General features: G+C 43.4%; 1 protein-coding gene across 10 annotated transcripts in view; it reads left to right on the top strand.

Annotated features, from left to right (window-relative positions):
* Positions 1-22,101, top strand: part of GRID1 (glutamate ionotropic receptor delta type subunit 1) — a 554,391-nt gene that overhangs the window by 63,040 nt on the left and 469,250 nt on the right. For 6 of the 10 annotated variants that reach the window (XM_088059605.1, XM_088059608.1, XM_088059612.1 and 3 more), the window contains one exon: positions 3,870-4,025. The exons of 1 other annotated variant lie outside the window; for it this stretch is intronic. In XM_088059605.1, coding sequence (XP_087915731.1) covers positions 3,870-4,025 — 156 coding nt within the window. Of the gene's footprint in view, positions 1-1,405; positions 1,695-3,869; positions 4,026-22,101 lie in introns of those variants that run through there. 3 more of the 10 variants (XM_088059604.1, XM_088059614.1, XM_088059615.1) reach the window with 1 other exon arrangement.

The following is a 22,101-nucleotide window of genomic DNA, read 5'->3' as shown; positions in this document are numbered from 1 at the left end:
TGCTGTGCATGAAAAAAACGCTTCCTACATTGAATAAATACATTGCAGCGATCGGTCTTGCAAGCAAGCACTGCTCAGCATCAGGAGCATTTACTAGAGCACGTACAGGTGATGGCTATAAAAAGTGTGCTGAACCCACATCACAGGGATGCTGTAGGGGTACGGGCACCGCCGGCCGCTTTGCGGCCGCTCTGCCGGGGCTCAGCGGGCGGCGGGGCCCCGCTCCTTCCCCCGGAGAACCCCCGGGCTCGCCGGTGCCATCTGGGGAGCAGGATGCGGCCACGGCGCGATGTTACCAGGCTTGCGCTTGCAAGACGGCGACCTCCAGGAATCGCTCTTCCTCCCGTTATCCAAAGACTGACATTATCTGTATGTATCACTATAGCGGTCCGTGCCTCAGCCCCGCAGCAACTTAATAATCTTGGTAACATCCTGCTCTCAACTCATTCTCTTGGCAGTAGTTTTAATTACGTTTCGGGCTCCTGAATGAATTTGTTTTCTCTGGATCCCCGGTATATTGAGACGCTTGTCACGTTTGGGTGCCTGCAATCACTGATGCGTTTGTTTTACGGGATGAATTAGTCTTCTGAGTCTGAGCATGTCCAATTTATGAATTAGATTTCATTGAAAGCTAGAACAAAACAAAACAAGAAAAGGTTCTGCTGTACCACTTCTCTTCCCCATCACCTCGTCCCCAACGCGGGGATAAAAAGCTCGCATTTCCATTTCGCTCCTCAAACACGGATCACGTCCCGGGCTCGAGCGTGTGGAAGGAGGAAGGGGCATTCCCTCCACCTCCCGCTTCGGCGCGGTGCCGTCGCGCCGCCCCCCGTCGCTGAAGTTGGAGGAGCGGCAGCGGGCGCAGCCCCGCGCCCTTACCTGCGGGGGCGTCCCGCGGTGCCGGGCCGGCCGGGGGCTGCGGGAGAGGCCGCGCAGCGCTGGGCACCCTTCGGGCAGGGGCTGCGGCCCCGCGGAACAACCTGCGCCCGGCAACCGGGAGCTGCCCACCCGCCTCGCATCCCTGCGCTTGGAGCATCCGTCCCCTATCCCTCTCTTCGGGAAGACATACATTATATATATATATATAATTCTGGCTGTATCTAAATCTGTTCCATCGCTGCCAGCTGCCCTGGCGTGGCCCCGGCGCGGCCGGTGTGCCCCGCTCGCTGCCCGCCCGCCGCGCCGTGCCCCGGCGGCACCGAGCGCCGAGGCTCCGCAGTCACGTGGCGCGGGGGGCGGGCGGCGGCGGCGGGGGGGCCGCTCCGCAGTTCGCGGTCTGCCGGCGCCCCGGCACACACCGAGCGCTGGAGGCTCCGCCGCGCCGCCTGCCAACCCGGGATCTACCTCCGTGATTTTCTAGCCCCGGTTTTTTTTTTTTTTTTTTGGTTTTTTTTTTCCCTGGATTTTTTTTTTTCCCCTCCCCATTGCTCGTTTTCCTCAATCTTGGAAAATCTTGGGGCGCTGGGGGATTTTGAGATTTTTTTTTTCTAAGAGGGTGTCTGGGCATCTCCCTCCTGCGCCCGCTGCCTTGCTCCACCTGCCCTTGCGCCTTTTTTCTTCTTTCCCCCTGTCTCTCCACCAAACCCGGGCTGATGTGCTGTGCGAGAGGCTGGAAATGGAAGTGTTGATGCTCTGGCTTTTCCCCTGGATATTTCAGTGCGTTTCGGTGCGGGCGGACTCCATCATCCACATTGGTAAGAGAGGGAGCGGGGGGGGGGGGGTTTGGAGAGGGACGCGGTAGATGAATAAATAAATATATAAAGGAAGCGTCTCGTTTAGCCGCGATAATGTCACGGGCAGCGGTGGAACCCAACTCTACGGAGAGACAGGAGGACGGATGGGAGGAAGGCAGCTGTATTCCGCCCCCGATTGTAAAGTTAGGGGCGAAATGCCGCCTGTGCGCCGGGCCGGGAGCGGGCAGGGGACCCGCCGGGGCCGCCGCTGCGGTCTCCCATGTGGCTGGGGAGTCTGTGCTTGGACCTGTTTGCGTGGAAAGGCTTTCTTCCCCCCCACCCCCCGCCTCCTCGCCACCGAAAACAAACAACCGCCCCCATCACCCTAGAAGGAGAGAGGCATAATCTGAACGTGCTCGCAGGGAAAACTTTCGGGGAGATAATCCCCTGGTTTCCATCTTCTGCCGTAGCAGGTGTCAGCCAAGCCGGAATACGGGGGGCGGAGGGGCGAACTTGGCTGGGAAAGGGTTAGAAAGGCGAGCTTTGCAGCGGCTCTGTGTGAGAGTGTGTGTGAGAGTGTGTGTGAGAGTGTGTGTGTGTGTGTGTGTGTGTGTGTGTGTGTCTCTATGCGCGCAACTGTTGTGGTTTGAATAAGATCTCATTAAAACCCCTGGGCAGCAAGAAGGCTGGATCAGTGGGAGGAAGAGAGGGATGAATAAGAGGCAAAGGAAAGGCTGATGTGAACTTTTATGGCTTCTGGGAGCAAGGCATGGTGATGTCCGCGGGAAGCCTGGCAAGCAGAAGCGAGGCTCTGCAGTCACCTTTTGGCTGGTGTTGAAAGGTACCAGCAGGAACGAAAATGAGGATGTTTAGGGGCGGAGAGGGGGGCGAGAATCACTTGTGGAGGATGATAGAGGAGGAAACGGGAGTATGGCCGGGAAATGAAAAGCCGTAATTCCCACCAGCCTTTCGGGGCGGATGGGAGATCAGAAAAAGGAGAGGGCCGGAGTAGGAGCCATCCTGGCCAGGGGAGGCTCCACGGAGACGGGAAGAAAGTCCCGTGTCGACCCGAGGCAGGGAAGGGGAGAAGGGGACCAGCCCTGTTACAAGTTTCCCGGCACCGACGGCTCGGGGGCCGGTGGAAAGGAGGCTCCGGTCGTCGCCACTCGCCTCCGGAGCCTGGGGGCGCAGCCAAGGCAGACAGCATTGCGGAGCCATTAAGGAGACGGGGTCAGCCCTGACCGCAGCGGGGGCTCCGGCCCGGGGGCAGTCCCCAGGGCAGGGCAGATCCCCGCGGCACTGGGGCCAGACCTCATAGGGAACGGCCGGGGCAGAAGAGTGGGCGAAGGAGCTTCAGCGGGGCTCGCTCTCGGCCCCGCTTCTCTTGCGCTTGGACCGTGTCAGCTCGGCCTCTCCCCGCACGAAGTTCAGCCCGAGTGCTGCTTGCTAACTAAGTGCTGGCAGAAAGAGCGGTCCGCTGGGCAGGAGCGGGGAGCTGCTGTGTGCGGAGCTGTGATGTACACGGGCAGTGCACGGAGGCTCAAGCCACAGGCACGCACGGTGTGAATCAGCAGGACTTTTCCAGGCTGGGGAATAATGTTTTTTGCTTGTTTTGTTGCCAGCTCTAAAGATCTCCCAGCGCCGCGTAGAGCAGGGCAGTAAGCCTGGCGTGGGCACACACACGCTCCGTGGAGAGGGATTTTATGTAACACACATCGCCAGATGTTTTCACGTTAACTGCATAAACAGGACAGTGAAATTAAAGCTTCCAGGTTACCGGACACAAATCCCGGCTGCACGTTCGTGTGCGCCTGTAAGCCTCAATAAAACCACGGCCCGAAAGGCAGCATCTCAGGGAGAGGCGAGCAGTGAGCAAAAAGTTGTTGGAGTTTCCAAGCCTGCTCCCCTTCCCGTCACCGGCGAAGCTAGTCCATCACCCCGCCGTGCCTCTGGTTCAGGGCTCCGTAAATGCCGGTGGAGCAGAAGTGGCCGGGAGGAATGCTGCGCTTCCCCGTGCCCGGGACGAGGCCGCCCACGAGTGTGGCCCGGCCCCACAGGCTCTCGGTGCCCTTGGGGCTGCCCCACCCGGTGCCGTGCGAGCCGGCGAGAGCCCTGCACGGCCCAGAGGGGAGCGGGGGTCCGGGAGCGGCGGGCGGGCCGAGCCCTCCTCACCTTCTGCCTCCTTCCTCCCCTCAGGTGCCATTTTCGAAGGCAATGCTGCCAAGGACGACGAGGTGTTCAAGCAGGCGGTGTCGGATCTGAACCTCAATGACGACATCCTCCAGAGCGAGAAAATCACTTACTCCATCAAGCTCATAGAGGCCAACAATCCCTTCCATGCGGTGCAGGAAGGTGAGAGCCTCGGGCGGCATCCACGGCGCGGGGGGATTGGCTACGTGGACGGGACGGGGCTGAGGAAGGATCGTGCTGGCCCATCGGCGGGGAGGGGGCGCCCGTGACAGCCCGGACCTGTCCTGGCGCTCGGCTGGAAACTTTTCTTCGGTCGGGGGTTGGCGCTGTCTTACAAGGAAAGGGGAGGAGGGACGGCGCCGTGCGGCGGCGGCGGCGGCAGCGCCGCCGTGCCCGGCCCATCCCAGCCCGGCCCAGCCCAGCCCGGCCCGGCCCATCCCGGCCCAGCCCGGCCCGGCCCAGCCCGGCCCAGCCCGGCCCGGCCCAGCCCGGCCCAGCCCGGCCCGGCCGTGCGCTCAGGGCTGCCCGGGCCGGGGCCGCAGCCGCTCTGCGAAGGGACGGCCGGACACGGCAGGGCAGAGCACGGCATGGGGGCTCCCCAGCGCTCCTGGCTCCGCCGGTGCGGAAGGCAGGCCGGGCCAGGGTCGCACCGCTGCCCCGGTGCCACCAGCAGGGCCACGCGTGGAGGCGGTGGCACAGGGCACGGAAGGGTCCCGGCCGCAGGGAGGGGCACCGAGGGGCCGGGCAGGGGACTCGGCTGTGGCGGGAGCGGTGCGGAAGGCGCGGGCACAAGCGGGCACCTCTCCCTGAGCATCCAGGGAGGCAGGGCCGGGGCGGCAACGGGAGCTCCCTCGGGGGGCCGGGCAGCGGGGGAGGGAGCCGGCTGAAAGCCTTCCCAGAGTTTGGAAGATCTGAAAAGTAGCGACGTTGGTAAATCATTCCAATTAGGTTTCTTTGGGGTTTTTTTTGTTTTTTTTTTTTTTTTTTTTTTTCCAGAAGGGAAACGTTTAAATTAATTAGCTTGCCTTTACAAATAAGACTTTAAAAAGATATTATTTGTGATTTAATGAAGCGAAGGTTAATTATGGCCTAGGTTATTTAAGAAGCTGTGTTTTTCAGTAGTAATTATTCTAGAAACAGAGAGCTATTTATATACCCAGACTAGAATATTTAAAAAAATGATTCATCACCAGCCTTACCCTTAGTTTTACAGAGCACAGCGAATCTTTCCTGGTATGAAAATTTGCATTAATCCATATGTATTTATGTCTAAATTGTGTACATGCAAATTATGGCTACAAAATTATACCGAATGTTAATTTTCATGAACTCTGAACAATTTCTTCTGCTCTCTCTTTTCCTCAGATTAGGTGCTAGTTAATATTATCAGGAGAAACAGCAATATATATCTTTTCAAGGGCCTCATCACATTGACACTAGGATTCCTTCAGCTGCTCTGAAAACTTAGAAAGGTGATATGAAAAAAAGCCTTTATGAAAATGGGAAGAAGGGGACTTGAAAACAAAATTCCACCCACATATTCAGACACCAGAGGAAAACAAAAATCTTTAAATAATGGTGGGTTGAATTATTGGCAAAGAATAACTGAACAATTGGATCTTCTTACATTTGCAAAAACTCAGTGGCCTATATTGGAGCTTATTCATATTCATGGAAGTGACAGTAGTTGGCTGGCTGAACAATGGCTTTCAACAATGTCTCTTCTCAGAAGTAAAACTGTATGAAACCATTTTGAATATCCAGTGTTCTGAGCTGGCAGTCTGGTGGATGGGGGGGTCCCTTTGCTCAGTTTTGTTAAAAGCAGAAAAGCATGACCTAGTGGAGGATTCTTGGTCTAGTAATACTTTTTTTTAAATTGAGTTATTTTCTAACCTCGAAGACTTGGGTTGCATTTATGAAGACTACTATGAAAATAAATTCTCTGTGTTGAAATTCTATGCTGCATCCACAGAAAGGAGCCTAGGCAGATTTTCATACATTTTGGTACAGGAGCTTTGTGCTGCCTGGATATATGTAAATAAAGATGTTTTCTACTGTCCTTTCCAAGATGTTCTTTCAGGGCTCATTGATGTCCCTTCCATTGATGTCCCTTTCAAGATGCTTTTTCACTGCCCGTTGCAGTTCAAATTGCTCTTTGATGAACTGATACCATGCTGGAAAATTAAGGAAGTGGTTGACAATTCTTCACAATTCCAAGACGAACTTGTTCTCTGTGGCTACTTCATTAAGGCACATCAATGTATCTTCTTTTGGGAGGACTGTGGAATGGTCCTTTCTGCAAATAAAAGCTTGCCACAATGGGAGACCCAAGAAAAGAGTGTCCGACTACTTAATTTCCTGACTTGTTTTGTTGGTTCAAGTCAGGTCTTTTTTTTAACCTAAAATTTAATTTCCTACATTTGAAACTGTCGTCCATGCAGACAGAATAATCTGTGGGATGTACAAGTTTCTGTTCTTACTGAGCAGTGTCTCGTTGCCCAGTGTTACTTGGTGGTGTTCTGACTACTCAGAATCTTATTGTATCTCACTGTATGGGTGTCCTACTCATTTTGGTAAAATACTACATGTTGTAGTCAGAACAACCTGGAGCAAATCCGCTGCCCAGACTGCTCACAGAACCTTGCTACTGCTATATAAAATGCCCTGACATCCACATTATTCTTCTGCAGCATCTTTCCAAACAGTGCCATGGAAATCAATGTTGCAAGCCTTAGCTTTACAGGGATGGAACTTTTTTACAAATAAAAACCAATTTGGAATAAAAATAGACCATTGTGATACTACCACCAGAATACTTCACACAAACAAACCAATCACAAATTTTTTATTTAAAGTGTCTTTTGAACTGTCTTGTAAGATGACATTGTAAATTATCCTGAAGTCCTTTTAAAAGAGAACTTCAAAGAGGGACCTTCATTTCAATGATGTTGTGCTGGTAGAATTACAGAAAGTCATTGTTCCACATAACAATGTCTATTACACAACAATGAAACTTTAATTACTGATAGAGATAGTTCTAACATGTGTTTGTCCTGGCATTTTACTGTGTAGTTACAGAACATCTGCATGGGTAGGAAGCACAGAAGAGTAGTACCAGCAGGGTTTTCTTGGAGCAGCAATGCATTCACAGAACTAAAGGCCAAACAGAAAATACCTTGCTTTTCATGCAGAGTAGTTTTCTACTGGGATGTGATGAGAGGTATCGCTAGATTTTGGGGAAAAAAACCCCAAAAACTCTAGGGACTTTGCTATAGTGAGGTAAGGGAACCATAGTGATAGGCTCTGGTGACTGAAATCAGTAAATAAAACGGAGAGATACTTTTTCTTCAAAGACTTAGTGGACACTTGTGTTAATGGTTGTGTTAGGTGCCAGACAACTGCAGTTAATAAAAAGTATAAATTTTGCTTCCTTCTTTGTCTTTCATTTCACTGTGTATTGCATAAACAACATCCTATTGTGCTGATGAGTAACGAGATTGTTTTGGTCCCATCAAACTCATTCTGTGACAAAGTGCGGCAAATGGGTGAGAGGAACTCCAGTGACAAGGGATGAAACTGTAAAGAATGAACAGACCCTGGGGTGTGCATAAAATAGGCCTGTTTTGTCTGCCCTTGCAAGCAGTCATTGCATTTTGTACAATATTGCTTTTATGTATGTGGCAATTACTTGAGGGAAAAATTGTTTTCTCACTGACTGTTATGGGAGGAAATATACATGGGGAATCATTGTTCTTTTCATATGATTTAGAGAAATAAGCTCAAACCACAAATGTGAAGTTAAACTAGATTTTCACTTCCAAAAGAGTTATGTGCTCAGTTTCAGTTAAGTGGTTTCAGTGTGAGCTTGTTTGTTTGTGGTATGTATTTAAACTAGTACTGTAGTAACCTTTTTGTGATTCAAGGATTCACATAAGCTCACAGCTATGAGAAACTTTTAAGGTTTTTTTAAGCTTTCCATTTAAATTGAGATTTCTAAGCCTGTCGTTCAGATGGGACTGTGTGCATGACGTATGGATGGCAAACAGGTTTATGGATGGGCTTGAAAATGTGATGGCATGTTTATATTAGAAAAACCCAAGCAAAACTGACCTGTAAGTTTTTAAAACGTTGCTTTCAAAGGGGGCATAGTTAGCTGTAGGTCAAAACTGGGACATGAGAAAGGTAATACTGGCTGTTTGTAGTGCACTTAGGAGAAGGGATCCAAAGGAGCCTGTTACTCAGAAACTGCAAAACTTTAAACCCCTTTTTCTCAGTGGATGATGCTTACACATCTATGTAGCTTTCCTGGAGCTGAAACTTGCTGTTCTCTCTGCATAGCAATTTCAAATGAATTGTTTCTAATTTGAGAGACCTTGTATGTGTGCTTGTTGATGTTAAAATTCTGTCAGTTCTGGAAACCAGAACAAATTTGGAAAATCAGAATGTGATTGGAGAGCAAGAATGGTGTTCCATAAATGGGTTTATTGTCAGTCCCATACACACTGCTGTGGTTTCAGAGCAACTCAGAGCTGCTGTCATACCATTGAGTGAATGTGATCTGTTATCATAGTCTCTAGCAATTTGTAATGATATGTACTTGACATAAAATAGAATGGACAGAATAGACTATTTCAGTTGGAAGTGGCCTACAACAATATCTATTCCATCTGCCTGAATAATTCAGGGCTGACCAAGAGTTCAAGCATGTTGTTAAAAGCAATGTCCAAGTACCTCAACCACTGACAGACTTGTGGCATCAAGCACCTCTCTAGAAAGGCTGTTCCAGTGTCTGACCACCCTTGCAGTAAGGAAATGCTTCCTCATGTCCACTCTAAACCTGCTGTGACACAAGTCTGAACCATTCCCTCACATCATGTCGCTGGATCTCAGGGAGAATAGATCAGCACATGGCTCTTACTCTATCTTGTCTCAGCACATATATTTAATGTTGCAACCACAGTTGCTTTCTACAGTTTTATTTGTTGAGAAGGTATAAGCTGATCAAATAAGATGAAATACAGACCTGGAGAAACAGACTCAGCAGCTTCATTGCTATTTATATTTATTCATGAAATATTGCATGTACAAATTACTAAGTTTTTTTTTTTCTTTTTTTTTTTTTTCTTTGTTAAAAAATAACCTTAAGAAACAAGGCTTTATTGATCTGACTGCACTGGCTTGGTGAACTTGGTGTATAGGTAGAACCTATAGGCTGTACCTAAATTTTTAATGTAAAACATTAAAAAAAAATCTTACCCACCAGAATTGCAAAGGATTGGTTTATATTAATGTACTGTCAGTTTTTCTCCAGTATTTTCTCTTGAGTCTGTCACTGTCAGGTAACTTTACCTTTATCTGCTCTTCTTCTATGCTTGAACACCGATTTCACACTGTTTTCATTGGGGTGCAAGGTCTTGTTTGGAAGTTTTGACAGGTGCACTCAACTCTCTGGAAAGCACATACTGTTACATACTTCTTTTTAAGTTCAATATCAACTTTCAACAGTTTTTAAAAGCCAACCAGAAGGTGTAGGTAGTGGGTTCCCACCTGTGGTCAGAGAGGCCTTGATGTGCAACTACATGTTTTTTTCTACTGGTTTTCTGCATTTAAAAGCTGTTGCCCAGTGGGGTGAATGGGTTTAACAGTTTTACCTCCTTGGGCCCTCTGAGATCAGACCACAGTTTGTTAAGGACTGCCACAGTGAAGACATCTGTGACACTGTCATCTCATTGTGCTTGTGTTTTTATGCTCTACAGTTGTGTGTCCTGGTGTATTATAAACGAGAGTGTTTGCAGAGCTAAAGAAAACAGCAAACTAAAATGTCCATCGCCTCATATTCTTGTGTTTTTGTTATGTTGAAAGCAGGGACATGTAGTAGGGAGGAAAGGAGTCGATTGCCCCCGAGGGAGTCCCTTTGGTGCTGAGGATGAAGGCAGGCTCCAGACTATGGGCCAATAACTCTATCCCCTTTCGTTTTGTTGGTTCATCCCTCTTGCTCTTTGTTACTTGGTAGCCAACAGCTGTTCTGTTCTGGTCACAGTTTACCTGCAGGTGCAGAGTATTTGGTACTTCTGAGAGGCAGTCCCTGGTACAGTTTGGGTGTTTTTATGGGCTGTACAGGGTTAGTTCCACCCCAGCCACATGCTCTGCCTTTGCAGAGGCTCCCATCAGTTCAGGCTGGGCTGCCCAGAGCTTGGTGTGACACAGTGTCACACATCGGGTGCTGCACTCAGGGGAACAAGCGTGTACCACAGCATCCCGAGGGAGCAGGAGGCTTTCTGTGGAAACACCAGCAGCGTGAATGGGACCTGATCGGAGCATGTGGTCTTGCCCCAGCTTGGTGGAGTCTGGGGATGGAGAGGAGGCCACGAGAGGCATCTCAGTTCCTGCTTGCTGTAGGATGACATTATTTTCATTCTTTGCAGTTAAAAGTCTTAGCTTGAAAATTTTTTTTTAAAAAATTTTTACTTCTTCCATCTGCATAGCAGGTTATGTGCATTTCTTCTTTCTTCTAATTGAAGACTTGCTAATACTTCTATTTCTATGTTAGTTGTGGGTGACCCATCCATTTTAAGGGTCTCATACAGAAAATTAGCTGCAGGTTAGGCTACAGTTCTTTTGCAGTATGCAGTGGTCTTTCCACTGATCTTGCTGCTGATCCTGCTCATTTACCAAGGAGCTGCAGTCAGAGTTCTTATTCTGGAATTTCATTATGGAAAATATGCTACATCATTAACTGATATGCTAGAAATTATCCCAAAAGATCACAAATAAGCAGTGTTCATAAAAATGTTAGGGAACATATTTCAGGGTTAAATAATTTTTTTGTGTTTCTCTTATTATTTTTTAGAGAAAATAATTTTCTGAGCACTTTGTCTGTGGCAGCTGTTCTCAGTCATTAATGTGGAGGAGGATCTGTAAAAGTGAAATGAGTACACAAAACCTCCTCAGCTTGATCTAGTTAAAATAATGGCTCAAGAACAGGATCCTGAACTGTGAAACACAATCTGGATATATGCATATACATGCGTGCCCATATACCCTGTACAAATAATTTAATTGCTAGACTTCTGTAATGTGTCCAGCAGGGAATATGCCTTGAGCCTTTCTGTGTTCAGAATCTTCCAGCTACAGATGATTAGGGGATTGACTATCTAAGTATTAAATTTTAAATTACATCTTTATACTTGCTGAATGAGATGAATTTAATATTTTGATGTGATTTATCATGCTGAGGTTGAGCCATACAGTGAAAGTAGTTAAAGCAGCACATTCTTTGAACAGAGGGGATGTCATCATGTTTATTAAAACTCTTTGTGGCTTACCACAGTTGTTTACTGGGAGAAAAACAAAACAAAGCCTCAAAGCCAAGTTATACAGCTGTAATAGTGCCTGACTGTAAGACTGTAGCACACCAAGACTGTAGCTGAAACAGTTACTTCAGATTTAATCTTTTGTCATTTCAGAGCAGCCAAACTTTTTTTAAGCAAAAATCAAAATGCTTCTCATACTTCTATTCATAATAAATTCCCTCTGAGGGGAGGTGCTGCTGTGTCTTTGTTATCTTTTGCTTAGAGGTGTTTTTTCAACTTGCCCCTCAGAAAAAAAATATTACTTAGATTGTTGGAATCATGCTGCTGTGTGAGTCTTGTAATTGTAGGAAATTAAACTTTTTTTTTTTTTAAACCTGCAAATGTCTGTGTTTTTCTGAAAGCACCCAGCTAGAATAAAATTGATCCCCAGAGCTCTTTTTTTTTTTTTTTTACCTTGGCTAGGGATTTCTCCATAATTTTCAGTTATTTGAGTTGGTGATTTTGAAAAATGTTCAATTTCACATTTTTGCACTTCTTTTATTTTGATGTAATAGTACTCACAGTGATTTTTCTTACACATGGAAATGCTGTGGGTCCTTTCCTTTTGGAAATCTGTTGAAAGTGTTCAGGTTTCAGACTGAGGAATGACACATCTTATGCACAGGGCACATATGAATCCTGAACACTTCCTTATACAGAACTGTGTTGGCTCTGAGGTTGAAATCCTCAGTGTCATCCTGAGAATCCTTTCCATTTCACTTGATGCTGAGGAAAGGGAGCAGTTGATGCTGATCCTTAGTGTAGCTCTTTTCATATTAGGAATCTTGCCAAGAAAACGGAAGTGGGATTGTTAAGTAGATTAAGTAGTATACAACATTTTGAGATACTTGTTTTATATCATAGGTAGATCTGTAATAATTTCAAAGTCAGGTAATAATGATATGCTAATATTCCAGGTTTTCTTTTGTTTATATTAAGGCAGTAAATATCTGAAATGAGAATTATGTTGAAAGGCTTTCTTTTATGTTTTTCCTAATAGCTTGCATTTAATTATAATTTGGAGACTTTTTTTCTGTATTTGAAAAAGGGTTCAGGTTTGTGGGTTTGGAGTACATTTTATAGCCTGAAAGGTTTGTCTTATCATGAAAAGGCTGTCTGCACTAGCACAGCTTTTGTGAAGTTCCTTCATTCTGACCCTGTTGTGCCTGTCCATTTTCTCCCTTCTGCCTCTTACATATTCAGTTATACAGTAAGAATGGAATACTGGAAAGCACTAACAGGCAGTCCTTAAAGGTAGAAAGAACCAAGAGGCATTAATTTCAAGTGTTGTTTGCCTGCATTAAAACACACAGCAGGGTTTCTGCTGCTTGACCTTACTGAGAACTATTCCCTTAGCAACCTTTCATAGAGGGAGTAAAAGGACAGTAAGAAAACAATTTCTTCCCCATATAGTCAACAGAATCATATAAGAAAATAATTTCTCTCATATAAACACATGAATCTCAAACCAAGAATTCTCAGTGGGGCCAGGGACTCATTAAGTAACCTATTCCTCAGTCTAGTCATTTAATCCTCTGCTTTTTAATTTACTTATCTGAGTCTCAGAGATTTTAACTAGTAACGTTGCTGATGGAATGCTATGTCCTCAAAATCTCATCGACACTCTGGTTTGTTCTTATTTAGAAATTGAATAAAATAATTTTCCATAGAACTGAATGTTTGTAAAATTAATGAGAATTGTCTTTGTCAGTGGGTAAATGACACTGCTTTATACCATTACATGATATCTAGGAAACACCAATTATTTGCTGCTTGATAATACTTTCAGTAGAGAAACTGTGTAATGATCTAGAGCATTTCCATAACCCTTTGCCTTCTTCTGCTCTCTGCACCTAAATAAAGGTAAAACTTGGGATGGTGGAAGGAGGAGTTGGCTTATGGGAGACAGAGCCTCTCAGTGTCTTTGTGCATTTGCAAAGCCTTTATTTTAAAACAGTTTATTTAAAGTTAAATTTACATTGATTTAAAAAATGCTTCAGAACTCCAAACTAAACTGTGGTGTAAATTGAGCATTGTCTTGTGTGAAATATTAGCTGCATTTTAATTGCAAAGACTGATGATTTGCCCATTTTCTATCCTACTTGAAAATATTTTTGGAATGAGAAAAGTTATCTGAGAAGTTTAAAGAAAAGGAACTTAGGATGTGATGTCTGCAAGGGTCAAACTGGAGAGGTCTAGGATGGTGAAGTGCACAAACAATAAAAGGGAGCAACCCAATTATCTGCTTTAAGGTTTGTTTTTTTTACTGAAACTTTCTTTTTCTTTTCTTTCCTTTCAGCTTGCTTTTGTCCTGAAGTTCTTCAGTTACTGTGGAAGTAACTGTTTTTGATATAGGTAGGACTTAATGACCCAAACAGAAATAGAAAAAGCTTGTTCCTCCTCCGGTCTGAGCGAGGTGTTTCACAGTATGGGTCTGGTTTTTAAAGAGGCTGCAGAAGGGCAGGGGTGCCACATCTTAGACCAGTAATCATTTTGCAAATAATCAGCCTGTGCAAGGCATTTCACTTTCCAAGAGGAGAAAAGGAATTTCTGCTCACAGAATGAGCTGGGGAAAGATACAGTGTAGCAGAAGTTGAGGTTGGCAAACCTCAGCTTGTGGAAAGCCCCTTTTCCAGGACAGCTTGATGTGAGTGTGCCCATATCTGGGTTAAATCATTGTGTAGTCCACATGAAAAGTAATCTTGTGTTTCAGCACTACCTAGCTTTTTGTTTTGAAATACAGTGTAACATCAGATGAGACTGAGAGTCATCTGGGCAATATAATTAGTGATACCTGATTCTTTTAGAATCAAATCTGCAAGCCTTGCTCTCAGAAGGCATTTTACTGTCTTCGAGTAGACTTTTTTTCAGTAACCCAATATTTTTCTCAGGACGTGTTTCTCTCTGTTATCCATTTGGTTTGTTCTTAGTGTTTTACTGCCAAGTCAGGGACTGTAGAGTTGTAGCTGGTATCTTTATGCCTGGGGTTCTTAACAAAAATCCCATTTTCTCAAAAGCGTCTGTCTGAGGAGACTCCTGTCTGTGGTTGCACTTTCCAGAGCCACCTCATCACTTCTAGCCATGCCCCGTTTTGTATGAACAGCAGGTCTGTCATTCTACCTTCTGGTGGGAGCTGTAAATATAAATTTTCTCTCTTTTTTTTTAGATGTCCTTTTTACCTGTCTTCTCTTGTTTAACAGCATGGTGTTCCCCCCATACTTCCCTGCCACTACTCAATGCAATAGATTTTATGAACACGCTTTACATGATTTACTGGATTATTTTATTTCCACTGCATTTTAATCATCGTGATGACATCTGTTGGCAGCAGTACACAGATGCTTTGTCAGAGTATATTCTAAGGTTTGTAAATGCTTACTGTATCTACATGACAAAACTAAGGTTTTGTCTTTTTCATTTACATTACAAGAAGTGGAATTGCATTATGGAAATGAATAGTGTCTCTGCCTTTCAGTGACCAACAGGTGAAACCTTTAAGTTTCATGTAGATTCCTGTGTTACCTGCTGCAGTGAGCCTTGCATTACAGAATTAAGTCTCTCATCCTGCTTTCACTGATATGAAGGGTAATCTTCCTCTCTTTTTTAAAAAAAAATATTTTAGATTTTAACCTTTAAAGCTCTCTATCACTGCTATTACAAAGAAATGGAGAACACACAGGGACAAGAAGTCAGAGCTGCTTCTTCAGGGCATCTCTATAGCTCTAAAGAATGGCAAAATATCAGGAATGTATGAAAGAAATTACAGCAGTGGTCACTTGTATTTGCTATAGTGCATTCTAGCAATGTTAGTAGCTGAATGTATTCAGACTAAAATGGTAGTTTGCTTAAAAAACACTTCCTAAAACTTCTGTGAACTTGAGGCAGATTATGAATTGTCATAATTTTAGGGTGTTTGTGTTTTCTTTCTTGTGTTAATTATATTCAAAGAGGTGTTGCACTTTGGGCAGCTCAACATGAAGAAAAGTACTTGATGGGTATGCAAGAAATATCTTGTTGATCAAAGATGGGAGTTCATGTCCTGCATTCATGGTGGCACTGGGGCTCTAAACCAGACTTTGGTAATGCTGATGACTGGTCTTTGTTTTTGCTGGCCTGCAGGGAGACTATTTGTAATCTGGAGTCTCGTCTCTTGCCTTGAGAAGTTGTGGGTGTTTGCATTGAGTCAGTGGAAGTGGCACATCTAAAGGATGCTGTGAGAGGAAGGCTTGGAGCAGGATGTGTGTTATGTTTTGGTTCTGAAATATATTTTCTCAGCAGAATAAATGAATAAGCTGTGACATGGGATAATTAATAGGGAAGCAAATTCTCTTAGCTCTCTTGTGTTTGTAAAAAGAGAAAATGTGCTTTAAAATGATGCATTCTTTTGGGCTTGCAGGGGAGAAAAGCTTACAGTCTGTAACTTGTGACAGACTTACAGTGTAGAAAGTTGGTGTGTTTTTTGTTTTTTTTCTTTTGTTTATTTGTTTTGAGGGTTTTTTTTTTTCTTTTCCAGAAATAGCATTGCTAAATTGCCCAAGGGTGTAGTTTACCTCTGTACAAAACCTGTGCATGGAGTGTAAGTTTCCTGTAAAATTCATACACTGTGAAATGCAGCACAGGAGACCAGAGAACTACTGAACAAGGCCCTGGAGAAAAATATGTATCTTACATACACACAACACTTTACCTGGCAAAATTCACCTTAAACTCAGTCATGAGTAGATCAAGGGACAGGCAGAAAAAGGTGTTAGCCTGTATTGCTCAGTTGACTTTCTGGGACAATTAGGGGAACTAATAAAGTAAAATTGCTCTGTCTGAGGTTGAAGAAGAAATAGAAGGAGTTTCTCTGAGTGCAGAACAGCACAGCAACAGTTGGAAAGGCTCTGCTGGCTCTAATGCCCCTGAGAAGTGCCTTAAGTCAAATTGAACGCTCTTATCTGTTTGCCATTCAAATCTGTCCCCAGCTACTTTGTTGGTGAGGTGAACCAGACATAAGAAATACAAATAAATATATAGATTTAGAAAGTTCTGTCATATCTCCATCTCTTCAGGGCTACTTTGAATGTATAATTTGCAAATATCTTGTCAGATTATCACATTAACTGTGAAACAGTCACATATCCTAGGGCCTTTGGCAAATGCACTTTGAAGCTGAGAATTTTAAGAGGTATTTTCAAGATTTAGCTTGTTATTACAATGTTAATAAGTTGCCTGAGAACTGAAGAAAAACTTACGATAGTGTTGATAACATGGAACTATCTGAGGAAGCTGGGCCAAAGTTCAAATAGACATGCATGAGGAAAAATGAAATTGCTCCTCAAAAAAAGGTCAGTATATATGTAAACTTGGCAATTAAAAAAAAAAATATTTCTAGTGATGTTACATATATTAAAAAAGAGGGTTTTTTTAGCTTTTGATCAGAAAGTTTTCTAAACAGGTATTACAAAATAGTTTTCTATATGAAACCATAGAGAGAGACAATGAAGATGTAGTTTGATATTGGTTTCATAAATTCTAATTTTACAGAGTTCTGTGAGTTTCTTCATGAGAGGTTGTTAATGTGAAGTGTGCCTGTGAAATTTCCAAAGGATTACTACCTTTGTATCCATATTTGCAAACAATGGTCCATGTGGGGAAAGTGTGGCCATCAATGTAGTAGAGTGTTCACACTGCTTTAGAAAATTGTGCCTACAATGCAGTCATCTGAAATAATGCTGAGATTTAAGTTAATGGTGGGAAATATTTGCTGACAGGGCTGGCCTCAAGGCGTTCTTTTTCTTTCCTAAATGATGATAAAATTTCTTGAAATGTTCTAAAGTATATTGATGGTTGTCTCAAGATGGATATATTGGTTATAAAAGGATTTTGCCATTCTCCCCATAATTATGTTCTCTTTTTGATGAGATTTTACAGGAAACTAATTTTATCTCTTTTTCTATAGGAAAGTATTTATATAGAAAGTAAACTTGTTGAGACTCTTAGTTATCTTGATACAGGGAAAGGTCAATTGATTTTTCTGGATGGTGATCCTGGATTAAGTTTTAAATTGTGGAATTTTAACTCTAACTCTGGTTGCTGGTGAATGAAAGTAGTCAGGTGAAGAGAAATGCGAGTCCCAATATATTTTCCAAGCTTTGATCCATACAACATGGTTAGGAAGATGGAACTTTGTGACCTCTGTGTGTGTCCTTGGGATTGGAGTTCCCCTTCCCAGTGCTCCAGAGTGTTCCAAAGTGTTACCAGATAGTTCATGTCTGCTCCTGACACAAGACGAGCTCCAAAAGGGATCTTCCTCTTGGAAGATAGGTTAAGGTACTTGGTAGTCTTTAGCTTCATTCCTTATTTTCTTTCCCTGCCTTCTCACTGCCGGCATCCTTTGATCACCCAAGTACCAGAGGAAGTGATGAGATATTTGGTAAATTAGCCTGGTGTATCTCTTGCTTAATTTTGTTATCATTCTGCAGCACATACTTAAATCAGAGGTTAAATCTAAACAAGATGTGGGCTTGTGAAGAAATTTTTCTCTTTGGTGAGACAAGTGGGGAACTGATACTTGATTTTCACTTTGTGCTCTGTTGGTTGTGATCCATTTTTCAGAGTTTTCTGAACTATTTGGCATAAAATGTTTCTTGATATTGTTTGGGGTCAGTACAAGAGCCTGAATTTCATCTGCTCTGCTCTTCAGTTGTGTTTTGGTTCTGGCCTTTAGCCTCTTACAGTAGACTTTGGCCTGGCTGTAGGCCAGTCTTGTTTTCAAGCTTTTTCCACTTCTGTACCTCTGGAAAAGTTTCTGAGTGCATTGATCATTTGAATCTACTGAAACTTGGTGGTGTTGTTGGTTTTTAGTTTGTTTTTTTTAATTGCCTGGGTTGGTCTATGACCCACAGGTTGAAACCGGTTGTAAAAGATTAAGGAAATAGTCCTTCATGTTCACAGGACCCATATATTACTAACTTATTTACTGTATTTTCCTGTGATTGCAGAGAATTGCAATCCAATGGTCTTTCCAGCTTTGTCCCCCTTTCATGGAACATAAGTACAGAATTGTAGAAGGATTTGGGTTGGAAAAGACATTTGAGATTATTGAGTCCAGCCATAAAATGATAGTCTGCTCATTGTCATTAACTTCATGCTTATGTTTATTTTCCTTAAAATAATCTGTTAAATCTTTTTTTTTATTTTATTTTTTTTTGGGTACTGATGGTTTCTCTTATCATTAGCTGACTAAAAAGACTAGAAAAAATGACTGGTGTTCCTGATGTTCTTGAACAATAAGCCTTTATCTAGGAGCTGACAAGAAGAGGAACACCCCCCTCGAGTTTGCCAGTCTTATTTTCTGTAGGGAAATACAATGTGAAGGAGGAGAACCCTCTGTCTTTGGAGGTATAAACCCGAGAAATATAATATGAAGATAAGAATTCAGGATGTCTGACAACCATAAGCTCAGATATTGGCCTATTTGCCAAGCATGACTGTTCCACTGTCATAATACGGACTAGAATTCTTTAATAGCTGCACTAAAGTGCTTGTAAACTAGTGAATGATTATTTCATCTTCTGTTCATATCATTCATCAAAGCAGTCTGGGCTGACAAGGCCTGGAAAACTCAAGGGTTTGCTACTGTTAATGCAGTGTGCTACAGTGGGACCTCTCTTGTACAACAATGTTGCTGTGTACTTCTAATACCACAGTCTCTATCGTCACTGACTCACTGAATCATAGGAGCTGCGTGTTCCTCCCCATCTGCCTCATTTGAACTGATTGCAGCAAATTCCTTGGAAGTTCTTCCCTCTGTATCTTGCATGTGAACATTTGAAGTTGATTATATTTGTTGCCATTGATAGCAAAGAGTAGTTGTTCAATGCTTTTGTAAAAACTTAGACCATTTGCTTAAAATAGAAAATAGAAAGAATTAATTCTGCAGGTATTTTGATAAACTTAACTGTTTTCAGAAGTATAAATAAATCACTGTTTTTGATAATGTTTTACTGCTCTAATTCATTAAATGTATTAGATGCTTCCTCAGCTTTCTTCAGTTCATACATGTTTAGTCTGAGAACCACAGCTTACTTTCTTTCTGTTCACAGAGATTTGAAAGCATAACTTTATAACCATCAGTAATCATGTGAACCTTCGCCTGGCTTGACTCTGAACCATGTTAGAGCTTAGGTTTTAGACCACACATAACTTCATGGCAACTCTTTGTTTCTAAATAGTGCAAATCACTGTTACTTTTTACAAGCAGGCTCAGAATTTGTGCACAAAAGGGCTTTCCAGGCCCATTTGTGTTTAGACCTAGTCTGTGTCCAAGACAGTGTGGGTGCAGTGAGCATGAACCACGTCCAGTCATAGGGTTACTTCTGCCTTGTCTATAGCAGAGCTTGACTCAGTCACGGGAATCTCCTTTGGGATTAATTTCTTCTTTCTTTCCAGGTTAGTTTGGCTCTTCAGCCTCCGTGAGTGTGCATCTTATACAAGAGAACAACTCAACTGGTTTGTTACTTATGTTTATTGCAGTCATTCAGTCTTTCGCAGGTAATTCTGAAGTACACACTTGATCCTTCCACAGGCAGATCCTGCACACCTGTAATATGTTTGGAATTAAAGGCAGGATGGCCCAAGGGAATGGCAAAGGCAGATGTGGGACAAAGGACTGCAAGTGTAGCATCAGCTTTACTTCTAGCAATGAATTTCTCTGCTCTGTGAGGCTTGCCCGCATGGCCACTGCCCCATGAGAAAGGGTGGAATTTGGAAAAGGCAGCTGTTGCTGGGGGCAGGGTAGGAGCACTCCTAATATTTTCCATTTTCTTCCAACTGATATTGGGAATAATAGGATCTGCTCACTTGAGTGCACCACTGGGACTTCACCTTGGGTTTGTCCTTTTGTATTTATTTCCTGTGGCAGAAGCAGATGGCCTTGACCAGAATTCTTATGTCATCAGAATTCAATTCTACTTAAACTTTGGCTATGTGGGAATTGTGTATATAGTTCTGAAAGATGTAGGTAATGGGAAAATCATTCCAAAGAAAGAGCTGCACCGTGAACAAAGTCAAAACAATGCTAAGTGTTCCCAAAGTTACACCCCTTTAACTCAGACACAAGTGATCATCTCACAGGTGACTGTGCCCAGCTGTGCTGGCTGAAGACAACCAGGGCTCTGTCACTGGACTAACTGCTTCCAGCTAAGTCATAAACCTCAGCAGGCTTGACTGATCTGTAAAGACTTGAGTGGTTCGTTCTAAGAGAAAGAACTGCAGTCTGATATGTGTTTTTCAATATAGGCACAAAATAAAGACTGTAGTGGGGGAGGTTATTTGTTGAAAATTGCTCAGTCACCTCTACAAGAAATAGGCAATAAATCTGCTTGACTGTCTTCATTAAACCCCAAAACATCTGTTACAACACTTTTTATGGTAACTGAAGCAGGTATTAAGTCTGACTGTAAAAGTTATAGGTAACATAGCTTTAAAAATTTATTGCCTGTTTTACTAGTCATTGAGAAATAATTTCTGAAAGGAGACTTTAACGGATCTGATCTGTGAGAGATCAGAGATCTGGGGTTGAGAGTATCTAGGTCTTTCAAGGAGAGTCTGTTTGAAGATTTGATATCAGATGATTTTGCAAGCTCATAGCCAACTATTGCCAAGAAATGAGGAACAGCTAGGCAAGTATGGACAATGGGAGAAGGACAACAGAAAATTCCCTACAGGGGTCTCCCAGGCCCTAATGTTAGCCATGAAGATGAAGCTTGGTATCCCATCTTAAAAATATCTTTAAACTGTAACAAGAGAAAGACTCTGCTTACCCCAAATTGTCACACTTCATTTAATAATTCACTGTAGCTTCAGATGTGAATCTGGAAACAAATATGTCAGGAGATAGGGCAGAGCTGGAGCTGCTGTTACTAGGTAGTGCAAGTCATACAGAAGAGTTCTGAGCCTGCATTTTTAATGCACAAGAAGTCTTACATGTAGCACAGAACGTATTCCATAGTGGATTAGAGATCCATCATTAGTTTTTGAGCACTTTCAGTGGCAAAATGTAACAAAAGTTCTTTGAAAAGGCATGTAAGCAACCTTGCTCCTTTCTCAAACTTCTGAGAAAAATGTCAAACAGAAAATGCAAACAAAATTAACCCCCCTAACTGTTTATAAAAAAAATCATTCAATGAGGTTTGTGAAAGAGTGGTTGGAAAACTCCTTTATTTTGTCTTTGGTATTTTGAAAGCTGAATAGAGCGAAGTTTTTCTGTTACAGACTTCTTATTAAAAAAATTATTCCTGCCTCAGAATGCATACGTTTTGGTGACAGTGATGTTTTCTGTTACCTCTGCTTATTCTCCTAAGCAAAATCCAAGGAAGCCCTTGCTGTCAGTACCAATTCTTCTTGTGGTAAGGAATATTTTTGGTCTGAGAACTAGGTAGCTAATCAATCTTGGACAGAACCACTGCCTTTTCTTACCTTCTTTAATATATTTTGTTTCATATCATGAGAATATTTTAGAGAAACCCCTAAATTTCCAGAGAACTGTTAATTCTTTTAGTGTAATTGAATATCTGTCAACAAAGCCTTATTGTAATTTAGAAGACTTTGAAGTAAATGGAATGACTTTGACCCGAGAGCTTTGGTGGGCTTTGCCATCCCTGTTGTTGATGGTTGCTGGTGCCAGGGCTCACTGTGGCACACCTAGGGCTGTCCCAGTGCTGCTGATCTGCTTTCTGTGCAGGCACCCTGGCAGGGAGAAGGGAAAGGAGGCAGCAGAGGAGTGTGTGGCTGGATCTGCTGCCCACACAACTGGCCAGGGGCTGCTGAGCCTTGCACACAACCAACCATTGGCGATATCCGCTCTAACTCTGGGCCAGTCACAGAAGGAATCTCAACCTCAC

This window comes from Pseudopodoces humilis, chromosome 9, assembly GCF_049639895.1.
Source record: "Pseudopodoces humilis isolate 2021_Gansu_Grassland_sample_001 chromosome 9, ASM4963989v1, whole genome shotgun sequence".
NCBI lineage: Eukaryota > Metazoa > Chordata > Aves > Passeriformes > Paridae > Pseudopodoces > Pseudopodoces humilis.
The sequence above is the reverse complement of the archived record's forward strand: the minus strand, read 5'-3'. Positions and strand labels throughout refer to the sequence as shown.